The following is a 25,334-nucleotide window of genomic DNA, read 5'->3' as shown; positions in this document are numbered from 1 at the left end:
GCCACACGCGCTTTGAGAGGGGGCCCCCGCCTGGGCCCCACGCAGATTCTGGACCAGCCCCGTGCAGCGACGGGGGGGCAGGCCCGCTCTGCCGCCGGCCTCAGGTCTGGAGTCAGCAGCCCGAGGGGCGGCACACGCCAGGCCGCAGGCCCGGGCCGGCGTCCGCTCAGCCGGCAGGGCAGGGTCAGCCCCACGTCACAGACACGGGGGCCCTGGGAGGGGCGGCGACCGGGCCACTCCCGCGCGTCCAGAGTTCCCTCAGTGTCTCCAGACTCAGGAGACAGCGGCACACACCTGACCGGACGCGCAGAGCTGGCCGCCCCGCCCCGCCCCGCCCCCCCCCCAGGCCACGGGGACCCGCAGCAGTCCAGCGGGGGACCCGGCTGCCTGGGGCCCTGTCCGGGCTCCCGTCCTCCCCTGGGAACCGGAGGAGGGGGCTGGCCCCCCACGTGTGGGACCGCGCCCAGGACCAGCAGGGCAGGAGGGGCTCCGCACGGAGGGTGAACAAGAGTCGTTCACACCCCGAGCACCGCCGCCCCTTTCGTCCCAGACTGAGGGAGGGGAGAGCGAGGGGTGCTCAGGGCGTGGGCTCACGCTCCCTCGCAGGCTCCCCCTCGCACCAGACGGCGCCGCCCTCGGGGTCGCACGTGGGCGGCTCGGGTGTCGTGGGGCCAAATGCGACCTGAGCTGGGGGCAGAGAGCAGTCATCAGTTGCTAAAATAATCACAGTCGTGTCCTTGGCTGTAAAAATAAAATGAAATAAAAAAAGTCTTAGCGGGCGATCTGTTTCTTCGCAGCACTCAAGTTTTATTTGCTTTGGCAAAACCGTCTGGAGAAAGGGACCTGGAGAAGCACCTAAAATTAACGCTGACGCTGAAGCAAGGAAGACTTGCCACCTGGCAAAGTCACCCAACTGTGCGCGCCGCGAAGGGGGGACGGGGACAGTCGGGGACGCCGTCTCGGAGGCCACAGCACGACGCCCTACTGACAAGACAGCGTGTCACAAAACCTCCTGCCTGGTGAAGTGTAAGCAACTCTTGTATCCTCCGTGAATACAGAAACGAAACTGAATGTGACGGTTCAAGAAGGTAAGTATATGCACATGTACACACATGTATGTGCATATATGAAAAACTGAGTAGTGCATCCTTAAATAACAGGCCATTTCGGATTCTCCTCACTCATCCGAGGCACCTTGACTCAGATGATGAAAGCGACGCTTTCCTCCTGATGAACCAACAGGAGGCCATTCCGTTCACACTGACGCTGAGCTGCAACCTACCAACCTCCAGCGAAGGGCAGGGGTCCTCGGGTCGGGCCACCCCCCTTTCCCAGTTACCCCTCCATTCGGGCTGTCTGCTTCCTCGGGCCTCCGTTCCCGAGAGCGGGGGGGGGGGGAGCTGGGCCCCACACCTGTGCATGAGCGGTGCTCCCCCAGAGCCGGCCGCGTGCACACGTCCACAGGAGCGCTGGGCCTTCCCCTGTGGACACGGCCCCTCTGAGACTGTCCCCAAACACCCTCGCGCACCTGACCGCGTCCCCGCCACGTGGGCGCCGCTGGGCAGCCGCAGGCGGTGTGTCTGGTGAAACCCCAGTGGTGGACGTCCTGGCGGAAGCCCGGGGGGGAACAGCAGCCCTTCGAACGGACAAAAGGAAACGCCAGAGGAAAGCAGGGGGCTCCCCGCGCGGCCTCTTCTGAAGGAGGACGCACGAGAGGATGGTCCCCTCCACGTCCGCCGCTGCCCTCGGAGGGTCCGCCCCAGTGCAGGTGGAGAGCCGCACCTCTGACCCTCGGCCGGAGCCGCGGATGGGGGAGGCCGGCCGCGAGCCTGCCCCACCCCTTTTCACACGACGGACCCCGTGGGCACCTGCTGGGCCCGGGCACCTGCACCTGCGGAGGGGCCCGGGTCATCTGAGAGGTGACTTACTGATGGACAAGTACGATTTTCTACAGCCACAGAAGAATAAAGAAGCCAAACTACTCTTTGCCCAATAAACGTGTCCACTTCGACCAAAGATCATTAGTAAGAGTGCCTTTTAACAATGAAAGTGAAATGCAAATCCCTCTCTTCTGACGTCTGGAATCTCAGTGACTGCAGTGGTCACTGCGTAAACCCTTCGTTACCTGCCACTCCATGGCTAACCAACCTGACAGACTAGACCCTGTTTCTGACATCCCGGAGCTCCGGCGAGGGGTGACTCCTCCGCACCCCAGAGAGCAGCAGCGGCCGGACCACTGTGCGGAGCACAGACCCGGTCAGGCGGCCTCCCGCCCCGGGCCCGGAACCCAGCTCGCCGTCGCCCTTCTGTCTCCCCTCGTCGGGGGGTAACCAAGGGATGGCGCCGGGTGGCTCACCTAACTGGGCCCTCTGAGATGGCACCCTCGGGCCCACTGACCATGCGGGGCGGCACCGCCCGCGTGGGCTAGCCGCCGCCGACGGTCACTCAGGCCTGACAGCACGGCGCCGACCAGGGAGGCTGGAGCGGGGAAAGCATGTTCGCCCCAGGAGAGCGCAGGCCGCCCGTCCACGCCCGGAGCAGCTGCCTGCCCACGACCAGACCCACCTCCGCAAAGACGCGCCAGGTGCCCGGGCGCACAGCTCCGTGGGCTGGGCGCCGGCCCGCCGGGTGGAAGGCTGCTCAACTTTCCCGCCCTTTCTTGCTCCCCACCCCCCCCCCCCGCCCCATCTACAACAGCAAATACAACCTTCTTAAAGGCCCCTGACATCTAAAAGAAGGTGCCGATGCCCTTGTCCAGACCTGGCACACACACACACACAACGTATCACGTTTGTTTCTCAGATCAGCCGGGGCCCTGCCACAGGGACCGTCCCCGGAGACGTGCCCGAGACCCAGCGGCCAGTCTGGGACGTGCAGTGTTCCGACTGACCTCCCGTGCGCTGACCGCTGGGGCGCACGAGCAAACCCCGTAAGGGGACCTCGGCAGGCGTGGTGGCAAGGCCGAACCGAACGGCTCGGCCCCCGAGGTCCGCGGCAGAGGCACGTGCACGGGTCCGGCCCTTGGGTGCCGGGAAAGCTCACCGACGGCAGCGATTTCTGCGAAAAAGCTGCCATCCCATCAACAAGTTTTAAGTTTTCCTGACACTCGCACACACTCGCACACACTCACACACACGTGCACATGCACACCTCTGGGGCTTCCCCTTGGTTGGCTGTCCACACAGGAGAGGGGGCCAGGACAGTGCTGGGCTCGCCCAGTCCGGGCAGGGCCAGGGTGACACGGGGTGGGCAGGGCACGGGTTGGAGCTGCGAGAAGGGGCGTCACGGGGTAGACACCGTGCGGGAAGAGCCCACGGGCCTGTCCCACCAGCCCCACCTCTGCCCCGTCGCGGGTGGTCCACCACGTCGCCACGTGGCAGTAAACGAGGAGACATCACCACCACACGGCCCCGGTCTCGGGGCCCCGAGGCAGCCGCCGAAACGGCCAGACTGGGGCGCCATCTGAGGGGTCCCTTCGGGGGGGGGGGCACGAAGGGGCAGAGGACGGAGACGCGCGAGTCAGACCGCTCCTCGAGTCCTGAACGCTCACGCGACCCGGGAGCCCGAGCCTCACGTCGACGGGCATCAAGAACGCACGTGGGAGGAACGCAGGTGCCCACGGTGGGGGGGGGAGGCTCCACCCCGAGGCCGCTTCCCACCGCGGACGTCGGCACCTGCCCGCTCGGGCCGGCCTCGGAGAGCCCGGTGTGAGCTCTTCAGCCCTGGAGTGGCCGCCTTGTCGCGCTGATCCCGGGGGACCCCTTCGGAAGGCCGCGGGGGCGGCAGGCCACGGGTGGGCCGCTGAGCGGAGGGGACTGCCTGGGAGTCCCGGAGCTGCGGCTCGGCGCCCCTCGCCTGTCCCCAGGGCGGCACCCCCGCAGGCCGTCCTCAAAGGGAGAACGGCCCTCCCACGCCACTTTGCGGCAAAGCCAGCACTCAGTTTCCAGGACTTTGAACTAAGTTGGTCGAGTGTTCGGACATCACTGAAGTCAGGTCGAAAACAAACACTCACTGTCAAATACTGGCATTTCCATTTTCATCTAAAACGATGTTCGCCCGGCACATACAGAGAAGCCTTTGAAGACTGCAGAAAATCTACTGAAAACACCCAGATCCGAACCGCATTCCAGGGGCCGGTCACGCACGAGAACTGCGTGCCCGGCCGGCTGGAGGCCGAGGCGCTGCCCGCGCTGCCCGCGGGGCCGGGGAGCAGGAAGCCGGCGGCGCTGTTACCTGCGTGCTTGTTGGTCTTGTTCTGCCGGCTCTTCACCTGCTCGGTCCAGAGCGTGGGGTAGCGTGAGGCGATGTCTGACGGAGCAGAAGAGAACCGGCGTTACTTTCAGTTTGTCAGCAGAACACAAAACCTCTCACAGCCTTCGGGCGGGAGCCTGAGACCCGAAAGAGCCAACAGAATAAACGATACGTGCTACGCACTTAAAAATAGTTCAGACAGCTGTGCACAAAAGACAATAAGAAGTGACAATACACATGGTTTTCAAATCTCAGCGTATTTTTTCCTTTCTGCACCAGAAAGGGTAAATAAAAGTCGCGTGAGTCCAGACAGCCCCGCGGGGGCCTAGAAGTGGGTTTCGGCGCAGAGCCTGTGTGGGGAAACGCCCTTGTGGTGGACACGGACACCCATGCAAACACGGGGCTCCCACGCGGTCGGAGGCCCCAGCACCGAGCCCGGCGTGCGAGAGAGAAGGTTCGCGCCAGCCGTGTCGGGAACACATGTTCTCGGTCGCACTGTTTAGATGGGCACACCGCACGTGTGTGTGGAGGTTGGGGGGTGGCCACAGTGCACGCCTGAGACCCCCAGGGAAGCAGGCCAGCCAGCCCCACCCCCCTTCGCCCAGCAGCGGCGGCGGCCTGGCGGCCCTGGGCCGCCTGCCTCGGCACACCCGCCCGCACAGCGGGATCCCGAGGACCAAGGGGGCTCTTGGGGCCGCGCCGCCATCCGCTGCTGCCGCTGCGGCCGTTTTCATCGCTGCTGTCGGCACGACGCGGTGCGACCCCGCCTGCCGGCCTCAGACCCGTGCGCCACGTGCAGGCCCCATCCTCCGTCGTCGCACCCCGTGACCCGAAAACCTGTGACACGTTCGCAAACACCCGAGACCAGGCGCCGAAGCCTGAGAGGGGGATGCCAGCTCGACGTGGCCGCGAGGCCGGCGCCCCTGAGGGACGCTCCTCGTGGCGTGACGAGGCACAGCCGGGCGGCACGTGGCAGCCGTGCACCCCAGCGAGAGGCGGGGCGTGTGGACCGAGCGGCAGCACACGCCGGCTCGCGCTTCAGAAACAGCTGTTCTATGCGATCCGAGTCACAGAGCTTCCGCCCACGGAGTCTGATCACAGACCACACCCTGGCCCTCCGCCCCTGCAGAAGCGCACGTGGCGGCACCACAAGGCCACGGAGGGACCGGGGGGGGGGGCTCACGGGGAGAGGGCCACGAGGCCCCAGCAGCGTGGCGGTCCGCAGGCGCGCCCACCCCGCCCCCTGCCCCCACGCCCCGCTCACCTTCTTCGTCTCCTTGAGGCTGAGTGTCCAGCGCGGGGGCTGAGGCATCATCTGAATTCAGAACGGAAAACATTTGCAAGGAGACTACAATCACGAGAGTAGGTTAAGTAAGTGTGCATGCGGGTGAGGCTGCGGGCTGGCAAACGGCCCGCAGGTTAGCGCACCCCCCACCCGGGGCACGCACAGGGGCCCGCCGCGGCGCGACAGCACCGCGTGCTCGGGGCTGCCCCCTCCACGCGCTGCCCGTGGGGGGCCCGGGACACTGTCCCCAGGGGGCCGAGCACGGCCCCGGGACAGGGAGGGAGGGACGGACCGGGGTGAGCCAGGGACCCAGCGCTGGGACGACCTCAGCCCGATTCAGGCCGCTACCCGGCAAAGGAGGACGGCCGTGTGGGCGGTGGGCCCTGCGGGCAGTGGGGCCAGGTGCCCCCGCGGTGCCCGCTGTCCTGGCGGGAGGGCAGGGATGCGGGAGCCCGGGGTGAGACCGCTGCCCTGGGCGTGCTGCACAGCTGAGGCCCCTCTGTCCACAAACTGACCCCCGGGAGGGACCTGAGTGTGGGGGAGGGGCAGGCAGGGGCGGAATGACAGGGGCCGGAGTGGCGGAGAGGGAGCGTGGGTCATGAAGCAACTCGGGGTCGTCCCGCGGATGACGCGTACTCCTCAAGCACGACGTGCCCTCTGGGTTTCCAGGCCAGGTCTAAGGCCTAGGCTCTAGAGGGCCCCGAGACGCAGCCCGAGGACGCGGCCTGGTGGCCCCCACTCGCCCTTCCTGGTGTGGTCTGTCCTGTGGCGATTTCAGGGTTGACACAGGACAAACAGTGGCTGCGAACTCTGACCTACGACTCCGCCTGCTCTCTGAGGAGCAAGAGCAAGTTCCTCGTGACCTCTTTCCGAAGGAGAACCAAAAAGACGTCTCCCAAACCTCCTGAGCATCGAACTAGCCCTTGCAAACAACTCGCTCTCCGCTAAAACGCCGACAAAGTGCGACGTCGTCTATTTGAAACAGCCAAGCCTGACAATGACGGCAGCCACCAACTGTGGGTTTTGCTGTCGCGTGTTTTACAGTCCCCCAAGAAGCCAGAATGAAACGGGGGGCGCACCTAAAACACTGAGAGCCTCAGAAGAGCACCCTGAGAAAAGGTCCCCCCGACCCCGGGGTCGTTGGGAACGAGGACAGACGCGTTTCCAGGGCCTCGCGTTCGTGCCGGGGGGCCCGGGCAGGTCGCCACTCAGGGCCTCGCCCGCCCCCAGGGTCATGGGGCCATGTCCGTGTGAACGCTAGCGGAGCGGACCACACCAGTGAAGGCCACTCACCGACCCAGAGGACAGGATGGGGGCAAGTGGCAAGTGAGGTGCCCCGGGCCGTCCCCTCCCCGCCCCCCCACTTTCTGCCTGGGGCCACCCCTGCCGTCAGCGTGACTCTCCCTGGGCCACCTCCCACTCTGGCCCCACGAATACTCCCGCCCAGTGCACCCACCCCAGGGCGTCCAGGGCGCCCAGGGAGCCAGCCGAGCCTCGAGGAGGCGGAGCCAGAGGCCAGGGCTGCGCCCTTCCGCTCCCTCCCACCGGGGTCTGCGGGACCTCTCGGCCCCACCCACATGCCCGCCCTGTGGCCCATCTCCGAGCACTTCCTCTCCGTGTCTGGGCTGGGGCCTCCGTGGAAGCAGGGTGCTCTTTCCCGAAGTCCCTCCCTCCCTGCGCCTGCAGGCCAGCGCCCCAGACTCCCTTCCACCGACCGAGGAGGCAGGGGGCAGCCCCAGGAGCGGGGGGGGGGGGGGGGGCCGCCCTCCAAGGTGGTGTCTGCCCCTCCCTTCAGCATTTGATTGGTTTTCCTGGTGGAACGTCGTCACTTCCTCCTCTTTAAAACAACATGGGGCTGTGCCCACCCCGATCTTAGGGACCTGAGTCCCAGCCCAGGCTCTGACGCACCAGCCGTCACTGCGCGTCACCCATGAAGGGGCCCTCTCCCCAGCCGTGGGGTCTCCTGTTCCACACCAAACCCACCGCCCACTCACACACGCCTCTGGTCATGGCTCTGCCGCCCACGGCTCCCCCCTCACCCCGCCGGGTGCGCCCCCCAGGTTGGCACTGGTCCATGTGTCGGTCTCTGTACCGTAACCTCTGTAAAGAGCCCCCGTGACCTGCCAGGGCCGGGCCGTGCCCACCAGGGTTGTCAGGCACACACCTAAGGGACCTGGGGAAGGAAACTCCGGCCCATTTTTTAAAATCACTGTCTCAGCCCTGGCTGCTGTAGCTCAGTGGATTGAGCGCGGGCTGCGAACCAAAGTGTCGCAGGTTCGATTCCCAGTCAGGGCACATGCCTGGGTTGCAGGCCATAACCCCCAGCAACCGCACATTGATGTTTCTCTCTCTCTCTATCTCCCTCCCTTCCCTCTCTAAAAATAAATAAATAAAATCTTTAAAAAAAATAAAAATAAATAAATAAATAAAATCACTGTCTCACACACGACCACCTACATCAGAGAAATTAGTGCCTGGGGTTTTGGTGCCAAAACAGTGTTTTTATTTCCTCTTGAAAATAACCTGTGACTCCACAGGGTGGTCCGAGACCGTCACCCATAGGAGGTGAGGGCAGGCTGCGGGGGCTTCCCCGGGGAGGGGGCTGATGGTGGGCCCGGCCCCCGCGGGGGCCGCCCCAGCGCACCTGCAGCCAGGGGTGGGGCCAGCTGCCCCCCCCCCACTCCTCGGGAAGAGGCCCCCAGTGGTCGCTCTGCTCTGGGATCACAGGGCAACAGCCCAAACATGGAACCCCAGTGCCCCCCGGGTGGCACTGGGGGGGCACCTCACGGCACCAACAGGCACTCCCGATGCAGCCTGAGAAGCCCCAGTGCGGGCCCGGGGGGCACCCGGCACCCTGCCTGGAGAATGTGCGGTTGTGAATGAAGAAACAGGCAGCGAACTGCTTCAGCTCTGAGTGTCGTCATGGGACACGTTTAACTCGCAAAGTTACTTAGGGCACAGGTGGACCGGACGTGACCTGTCACCACGGAAACCCGTTCTGGGGGTTACCTGTTCTTCCTGTGCCTTCCCGGGGGGGCAGCTTTTCACTGACGGAACCTGGAAGGGGAGAGAAGGAGCGGGTCAGTGGGGCTCTCCCTCAGTCGCCGGCAGTTGTCGCAAAGGTGCTTCCCTCCGTCCTAGTGAGCTCCCAGCGCTCTGTCACCGTCTGGTTGGACAGGGTCCGAGCCGTCTGGGGCCCCAGCTGGCGCCGTCTCTGCAGGGACCACAGGCCCTGAGCTGGGACGGGGGACCGGCTCGGGGGCCCCGCTCCTGCCACCGTCTGGACCTGGCTGGACGCAGGTAAGACCCTCGGGTGCTCCCCAGGCCACAGCTCCTCCGTCTGAAAACTGTCACGGTGGCCTCCTGAGCCTCGCGGCACCGCGGGGCGTGCAGACACCTGCAGCACAGGCTCCGGCTCCCGCGCCCTCACTGGGACGGGACACGTTCACACCCGACGCGCAGCGTCATCTGGAGGCACGGGTCGCACTGGGGGTGACGAGTCACCGTGGAAACCCGTGCTGAGACGGTTTAATGAGTTAAAGTTAAAAACTTCAAATAACGGAATGTCATGCATGAAATGCTAAATGAAAACCCTGGTCGCAGCTGGACTCCCACGTCCAGAAAGCAGAACCGGGAGCCCAGGCGACACCCGGGAGACACACGTCACACGTCACCGGGTGACGCGTGACGAGACTCTGCAGCATCTGCGCAATCCCGAGTCTCCGTGACGCACGCCAGGAGGGGCCCCTTCCTCCCCGGGGGGCCGGGGCTGCCACAGGCACCGGTGTTCCCCCTCGTCATGGTCACACACGCGAGGAAACACACGTTTCAGTCTGCTCAGACTGGCCTCGGGGTGCGTCTGCTGACCCAGGCCAGAGCGATTCATCCAGGGCTCGTTTAGAATGACCACGATCCAGCGCCGGGCCATCCTCGTCAGCAAGAGCTCCTCGTGAAATGGAACTCAAAATTCACCGTTTATTTTTCCAACCGTGAACATGGCCCTGACGTGCAGACCGATATTTATGCAGCAGTAGACGCCCGGTGGTGTCTGGAGGGTGTCCATCCTGTTTCGGGGACCGGTCACAGCACCTGGGCAGGAAACGCACCGCCCTTCTCGGAGAAGGGTCCTGGGGGGCAGGGGCAGGGCCGGGACCGGGCCGCCGGGCCGCCACCCGCTCTCTGAAACACAGACGGGAACCCCCGTACGCATGCATGGTGACACGTCCTCACCCACGGCTGAGCCCAGGGACCACGGCACGCCTGCCCTGAGTCACTGCTCTGGCGAGCACAGCAGGCGCAGGAGACGCAGCCACGGCCCCAACGGCACCCCCCGGTGTCTGTGGGGCCACAGTGTCGGGTCCGACGCATGCGTGCAAACCCGGTCTGCCCGTGACCGAGAAAGACCACGGCTCCCGGGCCCTGGCCCGGCCCAGCTATTGCCGTCGGCACTGGGTGAGACGGTGCCTCGTCTGCAGGCGTCCTGGTCCAGGTCAGGGACACCACACGGGCCCCCCTGGGCGGCCCCCACGCGCCTCTGGGGCCCGACTCCCCCATCTCTCCCATTCCTACTGTGTCTTTACAAATCCAGATTTCTTAGGGGCTTCGGTTTCTTAGTCGTCAGTTTGTTTTTATCATGTGTTTCGGCAATGAGTCAAAAAAAAATGTTTTCTGCTTGTGGCCAGAAACTGTGACAGTTTGGTGGTATTTTTTAATATGACTCTGTAGGCTTCACGGCTCTGAGCTAAACGTAAATGCCCCACGCAAGCGTTTGCTGCCGCCGAGGGAGCCCCCCGGTGGGGGAGACCACGTTTCGTGGCGTGAGGACAGAAGGGCCCCCGAACCGCCGGGGCCCAGTCTGGTCAGAGGCTCGGGCCTGAAGACCACCCTCTGCCGACTCCTGCCCCTCCGAACCGACCAGCGTCCCCGCTCACCCGTCAGCCCTCTGCGCGCAGTCGGCGTCTACACGAGCAGATCCACAGACGAATCCCACCTGGTTCCCCATGTGCAGGAGGGAGGTTTACACCGGCCGGGTGCCCCGAGCCGTGCTCTGTGACCCAGACACTGCAGGGCGCCCTGACGGGGCGCCTGCCGCCCACCGCCCGCCCGGCCGTCCCGGGCACCGCCCCCAGGTCTGAGGGCGCGGTGCAGCGGTGCGAACCGGAGTCCAGGGACCCAGAGCCAGAAGGCACCCCTCCTATCACTTCATCCCCGCTTTCTGGAGATAAGGACGCGCCCAGGAACCCCCAAGGGCCGGGTGAAGGCAAGAGTCTGGGGTGTCACCGTAGAAGGGCCTGGAAACGGGGGGGTTAGATGCCGTGCCGACGGGCTGCTCGGCCGGACCGGCAGGTCCGTCTCCGCTCAGACGCGAGGCCCCTGCTCCACGCCGCCCCGCAGACCCAGGCGCCCGGGGACCTTGCCTCAATCCCACGAGCGAGACCCCTGCCGCACGCCGGCGCTGTTTGAGCAGCGAGGCCTCCCTCGCAACCGGAGCGTGCGTTTCTCAAGGCAGACACCACGAAAGCGCCGGGTTTCGCAAAGGACTGGGTCCCCTTTACGGCAACAGGCGGCTCTCAGCCCCAAATTAAAGGTGCAGCAGAGCACAGTGACGGACGCACGGCAGTAACAGTGCGAGTGTCAGGCCCTGCAAGTCCCTCTCCCGCTGAGAGGAGGAGCAGCAAGAACAGAAAGAAGCATGTTTCCCGGAGGGAAGACAATAAGGCCAGAACGCTATTCATCAGGTAGCTGAGTACGTCAAAACAAGTCCAAATTAGGAAAAGAGAGCGAGAGACACAGAGAGAACTCGGGCCTGACGGGGTTCTCTCACAGCCGCCCCCACAGGCTGCGCTGAGCCTCGGCCGACCGAGGGGGGGGCTGGCTCCCGCTGCGGCTGCCAGCCGGTCCCGACGGGTCCCCAGACGGGTCCCCAGACGGGTCCCCAAGCGGGCCCTGAGGCCTCGGCTGGCGACCACACCCTGCGACCCTCTCGTGGAATAGTGGGCTTATTTTTTAAAACTGCAGTGTGAACTCAGTGCCCTGAGACATTCCCACGGGCCGGAACTTCCGCTGGGAATGTCACGTATCCCATGTGGGCTGTGTCAGACTCTGGTTCATCTCGTCACGGGGGTAAAACCAGTGTCCTCGAGCCTTCAGAAGCGGCTGCGATGGCCCGGGTGAGAGGGGGACGCATTCTCTGTCTTTCTCTAGAATAACCATGTCTTCAGTTCAACCTCCCCAGCCGCCCCCTCATCGGGGCAGGACGCGGAGCAAGACCCCAGCCACCAAGACAGGACGACCCCCTCCCACCGGATCTACGGCTCAGAACCGGCAGAGACCAGCTCGATCCAACATGGCGACGAGTTTCACTGAGATGTGGTCACACGCTCACTGTGGTCACGAGTGTGCTGATGAAGACACACGCGCACACACAGACACACACACACACACACACACACACACACACACCGGCCACCCTCCCACCCGCACGGCAGCGGTCAGACGAGACAAGCCCAGAGGCACACGCACGGGAGGCGGACGGAGCTCCTGAGAAGTCCCCACCGTTTCCCGGAAGACCCTGAACGTCCCTCCCCCCAGGGAGTACCCCAGCCCCCCACAAATGAACCTCCACAAAGGAGGCAAGTGCACCACAGGGGGCTGCCCGGCCTGAGGGGCGGCCCCCTCCCTGTGTCCTGCTCCTCTGCCAAACTCGCTTCCACCGCCGACCCTGTGCGGGCGCGAGCGTGCATCCCTTCCTGCGTGAGGCCCACGCCCCACTCGGGTCCCGGATAAACAGATGTCCTTCCCACACGCTCAAAACGATGGCAAAGGTCGAGTTACAGACCGGGTGCAGTAAGGGGTCAACAGTCAGCAGTAATAAAGTGGAGCGGCTGTAGCAACACACAGTGATGAAAGTGACGGGAATGTGTTCTCTCTCTCTCTCTCCCTCTCTCTCTCTCTCTCTCTCTCTCTGTCTCTCTCTCTGTCTCTCTCTCTCTCTCTCTGTCTCCCTCTGTCTCTCTCTCTCTGTCTCTCTCTCTCTCTCTCTCCCCCCCCCGCCCCCGTCAGACACCTGGCTTTCCCAGGCACTGTCCAGTGTCCAGGCCGTGGTTGGCCCCCGGGACCAGAGCCCTCGCAGGTGACACCGAGAGTGAGGGACAGTGGTCCTGAAACCTGGCCGCCAGGACTGACCTCTCTCCCCGGTGTCCTCGTCTGTGGGAAAAGCGGGCCCCACATTCCGTGCCTTCCCCACCTTTTTACACGCACACACACACACACACACACCCCGGCGGTATCCGTTCAAACACCTTCTCTGACAACCGTGTTCGGGAAGGTGACGGCCAGGACGCGCAGGCGCCGTGAGGGGACACAGCGGCGGTTCCTCTGAGAGGGAACCTCTCCCGCGTACGCAGAGCGGCTCACGGCTTGCGTTTGGGGGTCTCCACGAAGACGCACCTCGGATACCCCGGGGGCCGGCCCGGGTGCCGCTGACGTCGTGTGCGGGGCTGTGGGCGTGGCTTCGAGTTCCTCCGTGTCACAGGGCCCTGAACGCAGCGCCAGGGAAACTCCCGAGTGAGTAACTAAAGATAAAAATCAGCTTCTCTTTATAAGTTAACATTTTCAGAAGTCATTTCGCTGTCCACAGAGACGTGGAGTCCCATTTCTGGTGGACGCGAGACCACGGGGCGTCGTGGGGAAACGGGGCAACCACAGATAAATCAGCACAAATGCTACATTGCAACGTGATCCACCCCAACCCGAGGTCCCCTGGCCACTGATAAGGGGGCCTTTCTAGAACCCCAGCCTGGCAGCGGAATGAGCAGGAGAGGGCGGACCCTGGGCAGGGAATGACCCGTCTCCAGCCCAGGTCGCGCTGGAGGCCGTGCCCCCTGCCGGACACACGCCGGGCCGAGGAACGGTGCTGTCCCAGGCCAGGCGGCCACCAGGTGAGCACATCTGCCACCCTTCCCCACAAACACCTTCCTGCACTTGACCTCGGTCTGCAGGGGGGAGCGGGGGCGGGTGGGGCCGGTGACTCTCCAGACCTCAGCCCCCGCCTGTGGGAGGTGCCCCCCCCACTCGTCAGCCCGAGCCTGCAGCTCCCTTCAAGCACACGCCTCGCCCTGAGCCGGGTGCGCGGGTCCTCCGGCTGCGGCAACAGTGAGGATCCCTGCACGCAGGTGCAGCTCCCCGCGTCTCCGCCGGCTCTGTGCTCGTGCCAGGAACCAGCTCCCGGCCAGGGCGCGGGCTACGGAGCGAGATGAGACGAAAACCCTGGAGCTGGGCCCAAACGGCAGAGGAGAGGCCGCCTCAAACACCCTCCCTCCCCGAGAAGTTCTGTGTGTCTCGGCCCCCCCCCCCGCCCCCAGCAATGCCGGCTTCGGGTCCTCAGAAGGGGAAGAAGAGGGGGAATCCCTGGGGAAAAACAACCCAGCTGTGTGCAGAGGGAGGCGGCTGACGGCCCCGACCGGCGGCACGGAGGGCCCCCTCTCAGCTGCAAGAGGAGACCCTGAGGGCCGGCCCACGGGGCCTGCGGGTCCGAGTCCACAGGGCAAGCCCGTGCCCTGAGCGAGGAGCACCTGCTCTTGGGGGGACAGGGCCCAGGGGGCAGCGGCCGGTCCCGAGTGCCTGTCCAGGCCGGACCCGGCTGCCGTGGGCAGGCTGCCCCCAGGAGCCCCCGAGAGCTCCCTGCCACCCTGGCTCACGTTCCCAGACCTATGGGGTGGAGCCGGGACCAGAGCTCTCTCGGGACGAAGCGGCGCCCCCTCCCGTGCCCAGGTGCCGTGTGGGGCACCGCCTGGGACGCTGGACCCGTGGCGTGTGTCTGTGCAGCTCCCCCAGACCGTGTGCGCCGTGCCTGGAAAACCAGGGGGCTGCTCGCGTGTACACGCGTGTAACCTGACCACCAACGCACACTGAGGGGGTTTCCTAGCGGGAAGGAGAAGTCTGGGTGCCCCCCAAGCCCTGGCCGAGGGGGGCCCAGACAATGTCTCCCACTAACACAGACCCTGGTCGCCTCCTGGGCACTGTGCACACGCGTGTGGTGCTGCGCGAGCCGGCGGGCACCTGCAGCGGGAAGGGGCTGGGCCCGGCACCCTTCTCCGGATGCTCCCGCGTGCCCGGCTGGAGCCCGCTGCTCGCCGGGCGATGGACGGTGGGGCAGACTGCCGGCCGGTCCGGTGTGAAGCCGGGGCTCCTTCCCCAGCGTCTCCCCACCCACAGCCCGCAGGAGGCGGGCTGCCGTGCTGAGGGGTAGCCCAGAAAGACGGGGTTCCAGACTCCAGGCCAGTCCCCGTGTGGGTGGGGGGGCAGCTTCTCGCTTCCTGCTCTCGAGGCACTGCCCGGGCCCTGGACCAGCCCCCCCATGGCCACGGGTCTCAGGGCCAGGACTCACGTGCCCTCGCTCCTCATGTCCCGTACAAGGCGCTCCAGGCCCAGGGTCCACCCGCCGGTGGACGGTGCTCGGGGGACCGTGGGCCACGGAGACGAACCTGGAGGTCCGCGCCCTGGCCCAGCCACTCCCAAGCACGGAGGCCTCGGGTAGGACTCTACGGGCAGAGCAGCAGGGAGGTGACGCACCTCCACCTGGGCCGCTGTGACGCCCCACACGTGGTGGCGACGTCACCCCCACGCACCTTGGGCACCGAGCCTGCTCCCGCCACTTGGCCAGAGCCTCACCGGTGGCCAACGGTAGCGTGGGCCCCCCCAGCCCCATTTACCACTTTCTGTCCCCCCACAGCCCAAGGTGCGCCCTCCCCTTACCTCGCCTCTGCCCGCTCCCGGCCTCCTCCCCGGTCAAAGCTCCAGGGAAGGTGTCGGATGGGGCCGGGCCTTGGGAGTCGGCGCACCACCTCTCCCGATGGGATCTGCACGTTTAGCTTTGCAAACTGTGACACACGGCGCTTGTCCGCGGGAGCACGTGCACACCAGTGCACAGCACCACGCACGATCGGACACCGGGGCGCAGGCCTAGGACAGGGGGTGGCCCACACACGGGCCCTCCGTCACACGTGTCCCTCCGCAGGGGCAGCAGTCCGGGCTGTGGGCAGCCTCGCCTCCGTGGCTCCCCGGCCAAGGGCGCCCAAAGGGCAAGAGCCGCGCACGCCTGGCTCTGATTTTCACGTGGGCCTGCAGGAAGGAGCGGCCCTGGCCCCCCTCGTCCCCTCCACGTGGGCACGTGGGCCCTCCCGTGGGCCTGGCCTGCCGCTGGGGCGGCTACGTGTGTTCACAACAAACACACACACACGTGCACACCCTGAGTGGCAGGTATGGTTTATGGCCAAATTTGAAATCTCTTTTCATTTTTTTAATTTTTATTTTTTAATTACGTTTCATTATGGTATTACAGTTGTCCTGATTTTTGCCCCATGCCCCCTCCCCCCAGCACCCCCCACTCATTCAGGAAAGCCCCCCACCACTGTTCCTGTCCGTGGTCAGACACGTAAGTTCGGTGGCTTCCCCATTCCCTGTACGGTCCTGTACATCCCCACGGCCACTCTGCAATGACCCATCTGTACTTCCCAGAACCCCCACTTCCCACCCACTCCCCCACACCCCTCTCTCCCCTCACAACCATCGCAACACCCTCTGTGTCCACGGTCCTGTTTCTGTTCTCCTTGTTTGTTTAGCTGGTTTTTTAGGTTCAATCGCTGATAGATATGTGTTTTTTGCCAATTTATTGCTCATACCTTTGATCCTCTTTTTCTTAAATAAGTCCCTTTAACATTTCATATAATACTGGTTTGGGGATGATGAGCTCCTTTAGTGTTTCCTTGTCTGGGACGCTCTTTATCTGCCTTCGCTTCTAAGTGACAGCTGTGTTGGGTAGAGCAATCTTGGCTGTAGGTCCCTGCTTTTCATGACTTTGAATATTTCTTGCCAGTCCCTTCTGGCCTGCAAAGTTTCCTTTGAGAGATTACCTGGCAGTCCTCTGGGAACTCCCCTGGTGGTAACTAACTTCTTTTCTCTTGCTGCTTTTAAGATTCTCTATCTTTACTTAACCTTTGGCGTTTAAATTCGATGTGCCTTGGAGTGGGCCTCTTTGCATCTATCTTGTCTGGGACTCTCTGTGCTTCCCGGACTTGTGTGTCTATTTCCTTCACCAAATTAGGGACGTTTTCTTTCGTTATTTTTTCAAATAGGTTTCCAATTTCTTACTCTTTCTCTTCTCCCTCTGGCACCCTTATGATGCAAACGTTGGACCTCTTGAACTTGCCCCAGAGGCTGCTTAAATGATCCTCATTTTTGCGGATTCTTTTTTCTTCCTGTTGTTCTGATTGGTTATATTTTTTGCTTCCTTATGTTCCAAATCATTGATTTGATTCTCAGCTTCATCCACTCTACTGTTGTTTCTCTGTAAATTCTTCTTTATTTCAGTTCGTGTGTCCTTCATCTCTGACTGGATCTGTTTTATGCTCGTGAGGTCCTCACTAAGTTCCTGGAGCATCCTGGTCACCAGTGTTTCGAACTCTGCATCTGATAGATCGCTCATCTCCATTTCGTTTAGCTTTTTTTCTGGAGTATTAATCTGTTCTTTCATTTGGAGCATGTCTCTTTGTCTCGTCATTTTGGCAGCTTCCCGTGTGTTTCTATGTATTAGGTAGAGCTGCTTTGACTCCGTGTCTTGGTCGTGTGTCCTGATGTAGTAAGTGTCCTGTAGGGTCCAGTGGCATGGCCTCCCCTGTCACCCAAGCTGGGCCACCGTGTGGGCTGAGTACACACTGCCGTTGCAGTTTAGTCTTCATTGCTGTGGGCAGATCATGGGAGGGATATGCCCAGGCCAGTCAGCTGCAAGGACTGGCTGTGGCCACTGACCACCACCCTCTGCCCTCCCTGGAGGATCAGCTGTGCAGGGGCAGGGAGGTGGTGTCCCAACATGGCCTGTAGCTGTCCACTGGGTGTGCTGGCCCTGGGGTTTCCCAGGTGGTGCAAGCCAAGGCCAGCCCCCACCTGTGCTTGCCTGGGGCCACCCTGCCTGAGTTATAAAGCAATCTGAGATGTCTCATACTTGTGCTGGGCTTGGGGATTTCCAGGTGAAGCCAAGCTGTGAATCCAGGCTGCTAGTTCCGGGCCTGGGGCTCACTGAAGCCAGCTGCTGCTTGTTTGAGAAGATTTAGGAGCCAAGACCAGCCATTCATATGGAGAAGCAACTTGGGTGGGCCAGTAAATTGCGTGGGGTGGAGTCTCTGGGGATCTCCAAAGTGGGTCACACAGTGTTAGCCAGGTTGATGGAGTCTCAGATACGGCACCAGCTTGCTGGCTCTGTGGGGAGGGTTTAGAAAAGGGACAACGGCCTCTGCTCTCCTTGATGTCAGGCACTTCAATTTCCCCCAGTATGTCATCGGTACCCTTTAAGCTGCCACCCCGGTGCGGGAACTCAGAGGGATGAGTCTGAGTAGGGGAGTCGTGAGCAGGTCCATTAAGAAGAACTGCTTAGGGCTGCAGCAGCCTCCTCTACCAACTCAATCCCTACTAGATTTTGTAGCCAGGAGTTGTGGGGTCTTACCCTCTAGGCACTAGAACCCAGGGCCGGGTGGCGGGGCCTGGTGTGGGGCTGGACCTGCTCGGTCCTGAGACATCCCTCCGAATTTTTTTCTGCCACACATGGGCGAGGGACCAGCTCGTTCACACCTGTGCCCCTCCTACCAGTCTGGATGGACGTGGCTTCTTTAATTCCATAGTTGTCAGACGTCCCTCCAATTTCATTTCTGAGGGCTCTGAGTGAGGGTTGTTCTGTATTTTGTAATTTTGACGTGGCTGTGCAAAGGGACGGGTCATGTCTGCCTATGCCGCCATCTTCAAAATCTCTTTTTGTGATTTTCAAGTTTCCATAGCACAGGCTCCCATGGCAGGGGCCATATAAACCCCAGGACAAGAAGCACCTGTTGACCGGTGGTGTGCACCCAGGCTGAGTGGACGGGGTGAGCCCCACCACCGTGCGGACGGCAGATGGCGGGCGGTGCTCGTGAGCCAAGACGAGCACCAGCTGATGCGCCAGGACGGGAGCGGGCGCCTGACAGAGGCCCGGGGGTCTGCAGACGGTGCGTTGGGACAGCTGTGCCAGGCGTCACTTGTCACACCCTCATGCACAGGGACACCCCTCACCCACGTCTCTGAAGCATCTGTGAGGTCGTGTGTGCGTCTGAGAGGCAGGGAAATATTACATTCCACAAGCCTATCGTGAGCTCTCGTGCCTGCGTGTGCTTGCACATTTGATCCTCCCAAAACTCCCAGTTCAACTTCAACGTTCTCGCAACAACTCACCACGTCTCGACAGAGTTTCACACGTGTCCCTAACACAAGCCCCTGCTGTCCAAGCCTAGATACTGGCATGGACAGCAGGACAAATAAAAGCATGAATTCAACTGGGATTAATAGAATTTTCCCACAACTCAGAGGGAGTTGTGGAGTCTATTAGAACCAGCAGGTGCGAGACAAGCCCGGCCACACCCCATGTGTGGGTCACAGCCATGGAACCGCACCACAGAAGTGCAGACACACACACTCATGCAGACAGGGTGGGGGCGGGGAATCTGAAGCCCCGGTCCCCGGCCCCTCCCGACAGCCTTCCCCACACAGCGAACTGGACCTTTAGGGGAAAGGACCGCACACTCTTTCTTCCAGCACCATCACTTGCACCAAAAAATCCGGATGGGCAGTGAAAGATCGGGCCATTTCCACACAGTAGGTTGTTTCCAACACCCGGGAACCAGACGGAACGTGCGGTGGCCTGGCGGCAAGAGCGAAGCAGGACTGGGCGAGTGTAGCGAGTCCAGCCCACTGCGCACGTGGGTCTCTAAGCGTCCCTGGGGTGCCGCTGAGCTCTCCAAACGGGACCGCTGAAATCACGGAAACCGGTCCCGGTGCATCTGGACGGACAGCGTGCCCCGTGGCGGGCAGAACGGAGTCTCCACGGGAGAGCATCTTTCAGGCCGAGGGACACACAGAGGCCAACTCACCCTGTTATTTTTTTCCCTTTTTTTGTTGACTCCATGAGTTTGTAAAAGAATTATTAGGTGCAATGTTAGCTCACTAAAAATATTTTTTCAGCAATTTTTAGGTCGTGGATGACAACATGGTTTTTAAAAATAATGTATTTTCAGGCCACATTCCGCATGCCCCACAGCTTCCCAGCGATGACCAGTCCCTGGAAATATTAGGTTTCGTGTTACCGTTAATTGCAGATGTCATCATTCTGGGGCAGTTGCGGGCTCTGTCCCGTACGTGGCTCCTGCTATGAATGTCTGAATCGAGAACAGAATTGCTCATCATAACAGGCCTGCCCTTCAAAGGGAAAGCACGTCTAAAAGCAAACCCTAAACGCAAACGTTCCGATGGTTTACGAGACACCAGGAAGCGGCTTGGTGCCTCACCACGGGTCTGAGAAACGGGCCGGTGCTGCCCGTTCCTGCGGGTCTGCCCTCGGGGCTCTGGTGCCGAGACCGGGGCGCTCCCCACCGCCGATCCGCTCGGTCCCCCCAGACAACCAACCCAGATGCAAGGCTGCAACCACTTTCAAACGAGAACGATCCGAGTGATTTATAAAGTTTGGGGTGAAATATTAATGGAAAACAGACTCCTTTATAGATTATCCTCCTGCCAATGCGATTACGTCCAGCGCGTCGGGCCCTGATGAGTCATAAAAACAACACAAACAGGCCATCTGGAAGCGCAGCTATGAAGAACGAGCCACTATTTCTTTGCAAAAATATACATACAAAACCAGAAAGGTTTGCTTTTTTTTTTTTTTGCCAAAGAAAATATTTGGTCCTTTCCACTGCTGACTACAGCCCTTGTCCTTATTTCTGAAAACTGAGGCCTGGTGTGGTTCAGACCCGTCTTCCGCCGGGGAGCCGTCTTAAAAACAGAGGTTTCGTAATATTTCGGGTTCGTCGAGCGACGCAGACCCTTCCCATCACCCCCCGCAAGGCCGCCGAGGCTGACTCTCTCTCCAGTCGCCAGCGGACACGGTGACGGCGACCGGAGAACGACCCGCCCGTTGACCCAGACCTACCTGGGCAGCGGGGCGTCTTGTGGGCCACGGCGGTGCCGCTGATGGGCCTCCCGTTGGGCGTGACACACCAGCAGTAGCCCGTGTAGCTGTGGCACTGGACCTGCGGAGACGACAGGGCGCGGGGTCAGGGCTGCGGGCGCCCCACTCCCCGCCTCTGGGGGGGCTGTGCTCCCCCTGGTCGGTCCTGCCTTCGACCACTCACTCGGGGGGACAGCGGGGTAACCGGGCCGCGGGACCCAGAGGGAAGGCCACCGGCGGCCCTTCCCGGCCCTGCACGGCTGAGCATCTTGTCCTTGGCCCCCTGGAGGCGGAATCCAAGCCCCCCTAACAAATGGGGAAACTGAGGCCACCGAGGGGCAGCAGAGCGCCCGTGCAGGGCCAGGACTGGCACCCGCTGCCAGTGGGGTGTCCCCCTCCGCCCCCCACGGCCCCCCTCTGGGTGCGTCCCTCGGGCGTCCGTCCTGCCTCCCCCGTTCCCTCGCTCACTCACTGTCCCTTCCCAGGTCAAACGCCTGTGTGACACCCCCCCCCAAGTCGTCCTCGCGCCCACGGCTCCCGGCAGCCCCCGCGCTACTCTCCACTGAGAGCTGCGCCCTAGCTCTGCGTGGCGGGCCCCCTCTCCTCGGCACGGAGTGGCCGCGTGACGACGACGGCGTCGCCACCCTGGGGAGAGCGCCCGGGCCCTGCGCCTGGGGCTGACGGTGTCCACCGAGCGGAGGTCCCGGCGGGGGCTCCGACCTGGCTGTACGTGCCGTCCTCGTTGCACTCGGGAATGAACACCTGCTGCAGCTCCTTCCGCGCCTGCTCCTGCGTGTACTTCCTCTCGGCCACACACCTGGACACGTCTGCGGGCAGGGACAGAGCAGAGCCGCGGTGACGCGAGGGAAGCGCCGAGGCCGGGCGAGGCCAGGCTGGAGCGCCGCCCCGTGAAAGGCCTGGAGGCCCAGGGGCAGGTCCCCTCCACGCCCGACGCGCTCGGAAGCGGAGCTCGGGGCAGGCGGCCCGCGCACGGAAAGGCTGCGGGTGCGGTCCCCGGTCGGGCGGGGCGCGTGCCCGGGCTGTGGGTGCCATCTCCAGCAGGGCGCACGCGGGAGGAAGCAGCCCACTGGCTGGTTGGTACTTCTCACTCACGTCGAAGTTTCTCTCCCCCCCTTCCCTCCCCTCTAAAAGTCAACGGACAGCGCCCGGGGACGAGGACTGAAGAGTCTGACAGTCAGACCGCAGGGCCCCCTCCCCCGCGCCCCTCCCGTTCCCCGTTCGTTCGTTCTGCCCCGGCGGGAGCGGAGGGCTCTGAGCGCGCCCAGCAGAAGGAAGGGCTGCTCAGGAGAGGAAATGTGAGGGCGCGCACTTCTCCCCACGGTCCCTACGGCTTCGAGTCTCCCACGGCAGGCTTCCCACAGCGGCCACAAAGCAGGCACGGGACGGGAAGCGCCAACTGGAACTTAGTCAACAACAGGGCGGCAGCAGCTCCGTGGGGCGCCCGGGGGGCACGGAAACAGGGGGGACACTGCGAAGTGTGCGGCTGCCGAACCACTAAGCCGCCCGCCTGAAACCCACGCAAAATAAAATTCAAAGAAAAGTGGCATTTCAGGGCATGTGCTCTCCCTCTGGACCCCACCTGGGGCGCAGTCGGTGGACCGGGTTGGGGGGATCTGTGCCCACTGAGTGCAGGGCGGCCCGGGGCACCCCCGTCGGCGCCCACCGGGCCCCTCCCCCACGCAGCCCCGCGGCACAGCCCCGCGGACTAGCGCCACCTGGACCCGGAAGGGTGCTGGCTCCCGACGCCGGTTTCAGACTCTCGGGGGAAGGGTGTGAGGCCTTGTTAACAAGGGCCGCCTCTTCCTGACCCTGGTCAGCAAAACCTCCCCCAGGAGCCTGGGCCACCACTGGGGGGGGGGGGGGAGGCGCGGCCTCCCGTCCCCACCGTGCCTCGTGCCTTCGGACACCGCCGCAAGCACTAGTTTTCTTTCTCAGCCAGCCTATGTGCAGCTCATTTGAATTTTAAAACTTGAAAAGGATGGCTTCCCCGAGGTTTCTTAAGTGTTTCCAGACTTAAATAACAAGTTGTCTGGATCTTCAAGGCCCCGTGGACTCTGAGAGATGCTTCTTCAAACATGCCCACTGCCCAGCGTCTGCAGTCGGTGACGTGTTGATTGCCTGGTGGTAAAAACTGCTGGCTCGACACGGGCCATCTGGGCAGCAGCCCTGGCTCCCGGCCGTCAGGATAGCGTGGGGAGGGGGGGCGGGGATCAGCGTGCCACGCGCACACAGACCCTTCGGCGGGGGTCGGCGGCCTGGGCGCCTGTGATCTGGGGGGCGGGCTCAGCCTGCATTAGGGGCCTGAGTGCTGCAGCAACCCCCGTGGGCTGGGGGCCTCCCACCCAGACCGATGCTGGGTCCCGCCGGCCGGGCCTCAACAACATGTGGTTTTAATGCGCTCTGTGTTTTTGCTGCGGAGAAATCACTGCTTTGCTGGACTCCGGTCCTCCTTTTTTTAGGAGCGCCTGCGGTCTGACTGGCGAAAGGGGAAAGTGATACGCGCCCCAGCTCGCCAGCCCTCCACGCGGGTGGGTGGAGGGAGCTGCAAATTGCGCCCAGCGTTTGAACTCTCACGGAGCACGCCAGAAAGCATACGTTTTCCAGACCACTCACGGGCCCGCTGCTGGCGTGAACGCCTTCTTTGTGAAGACGCCACTTTAGCCACCGGTCAGAGAGTTCTCCAACCTGCAGCCCCTGCGTTTGGCAGAGCGCTGAGTTTCGGGTTGGCGTCTGCCTGGGGCTGACTGCTGCTCCGCGTCAGAGGAAACAAGGGGCATCCGGCAGCAGCCACACCGGCCTGTCCCTCGTCCCTCAGAAACAAGTCCGCCGTCACCTGCCCAGTGCAGACACTGTGGCCTCAGGAACCTGCCTGAGGGTCCCCATTCCAGACACCCTGGCTCCGGCGCCAGGGTTCACTAGGGAAAAGTTTGGACCTGGCCAGTGTAGCTCAGTGGACTGAGCGCGGGCTGCGAACCAAAGCATCGCAGGTTCGATTCCCAGTCAGGGCACATGCCTGGGTTGCAGGCCACAGCCCCCAGCAACCGCACATTGATGTTTCTCTCTCTCTCTCTCTCTCTCTCTCCCCCGCTCCCTCTCTAAAAATAAATAAATAAAATCTTTAAAATAAAAAGAAAAGTCTGACTGGCAGCCCTCCGAGTCCGTTCTGTCGACACACCCCAAACACGGGGCGATTCCATGCAAAACCGCTAATGGCAGTCGTGTGTCACTTTCGTTTTGTCGGTCATTGCAGAGGGGTGAGCCCAGGTGACATGCACCTGTGCTACAGCAGGCCAAGATGGCGGCAGGTGCACCCGCCCCCCGCCCAGCACCAGCAGACACCCCAAACAGCACCGGGATGTGCCTGGCCCGCGCAGCCGAGCCAGCTGCCCGCCCTGAACGGCTCTCGAAAGTGCTGCATGGCCGGTGTGCACACACCAGAGGCTAAACTTCACGCCCCTCTTCACACACGTCAACATGTGAAGCCCAACTTCAGAACCACATTCTTCTCGACTTTGCATTTTTCCCACCACTTTCCGAAAGCAGAGTGGAAAGGTGCCGCATTCTCCCCTGGCCGCGGTGCTCGGAGGTGACGAGACTCCTCCACATGTTACTCCTGCTCCGAGCTCTTGTGACGAGGGAGCTGGTTCCTGACCCTTCGGGGGCCTCGCTCCAGGGCCTCGCACCGGAGTAAACTGCGGTGTTACTCCGGACACCTCATGTCGCCAGTTTGAAAATAAAATCCTCAGAACACAAGCACCGTCCTTTTTTTCACTGTGGTATAGCTATAAAACATAAACCCACCATTTTAACCGTTTCGAAGAGTGTGAGTCAGTGGCATTCAGTGTGTCCACAACTCGGTGTGACCAACGCCCTGCCCAGCCCCGCCCAGAACGCCCGCCCCCACAGGAAGCCCAGGCCCACCCCCCGTCGCTCTGCTCTGCCGATTCTGCACATTTCAGACGGATGCGATCATGCGCGGTCGGTGTGGATTCCTCCACCGAGTTCTTTCCCCAGCACGCTGTCGAGGGCGTCCACGCGGCGTGTGTCCCCAGCCCCCCCTTCTCTTGGCTGGGAAACGCCCTGTGGTGTGGACCGACCACGGCGTGTCCCCCTGGCGGGCTGCAGGTGGGCACGGCAGGGGGTCCCGGCTGGGTCCGCTGCGGGTCACGTCGGGGCGGGTGCTCGCGGCCAAGTCTTCGTCTGAACGCCTGCTTTCCAGTCTCCTGAGTCTGAACAAGGAGGGGACTGGCTGGGTCGTGACGACTCTGTGCCCACCCTGCAGGGAGACCCCCCCCTACTTCCCACAGTAGCAGACCCACTGCGCGCTCCTGCCCGACTGGGCCAGGGCCCCCGTGCACCCACACCCTCCCCAAGATCGCCTTCTGTCTCCTGTGCTCCCAGCCACTGTGGCCCCCGGGTGTGAAGGGGCACGCCACAGCTCCCGGCTCGCGGCGGTCTGTAAGCTGTGGCCAATGTGTGCCTCGCAGGAAAATTCACCTCAACTGAAAATCGAGTATCAGTACCTTAATTCAATCAATTATTGATCCGATCTTCTTCTAATCAAAGACTCGAGTCACTTTGCTAGACCCAAGGAAAACTCTTCCAAACAAATGTGACCACACATTTGTTTCACCCGCCCACGAGTCTGGAGGCCGGACTCCCAGAGGAAGGAGGCATTCTGGGCTCCGTGGCTCCATGGGCATCGGTAAGGGAAACAATAAGTAAAACATTGTTTCTACAGTGGGAAAAGGA

The 25,334-nt window shown here is 62.6% G+C and overlaps 1 protein-coding gene across 2 annotated transcripts in view; it reads right to left on the bottom strand.

The window, feature by feature from the left end:
• The window catches only part of SMOC2 (SPARC related modular calcium binding 2), a 75,020-nt gene that overhangs the window by 23,858 nt on the left and 25,828 nt on the right, over positions 1–25,334 (bottom strand). The window contains exons 4-8 of one of the 2 annotated variants that reach the window (XM_045844201.1): positions 21,282–21,388; positions 20,544–20,643; positions 8,546–8,593; positions 5,516–5,599; positions 4,234–4,308 (exon numbers count right to left, since the gene is read on the bottom strand). In XM_045844201.1, the coding sequence (XP_045700157.1) occupies positions 4,234–4,308; positions 5,516–5,599; positions 8,546–8,593; positions 20,544–20,643; positions 21,282–21,388 (414 nt within the window). The remainder of the gene's footprint in view (positions 1–4,233; positions 4,309–5,515; positions 5,600–8,545; positions 8,594–20,543; positions 20,644–21,281; positions 21,389–25,334) is intronic. The other variant, XM_045844202.1, reaches the window with a different exon arrangement.

The sequence above is a fragment of the Phyllostomus hastatus genome, unplaced genomic scaffold (assembly GCF_019186645.2).
Source record: "Phyllostomus hastatus isolate PE091 unplaced genomic scaffold, TTU_PhHast_1.1 phas_contig_40, whole genome shotgun sequence".
In the NCBI taxonomy this organism is placed as follows: domain Eukaryota; kingdom Metazoa; phylum Chordata; class Mammalia; order Chiroptera; family Phyllostomidae; genus Phyllostomus; species Phyllostomus hastatus.
The sequence above is the reverse complement of the archived record's forward strand: the minus strand, read 5'-3'. Positions and strand labels throughout refer to the sequence as shown.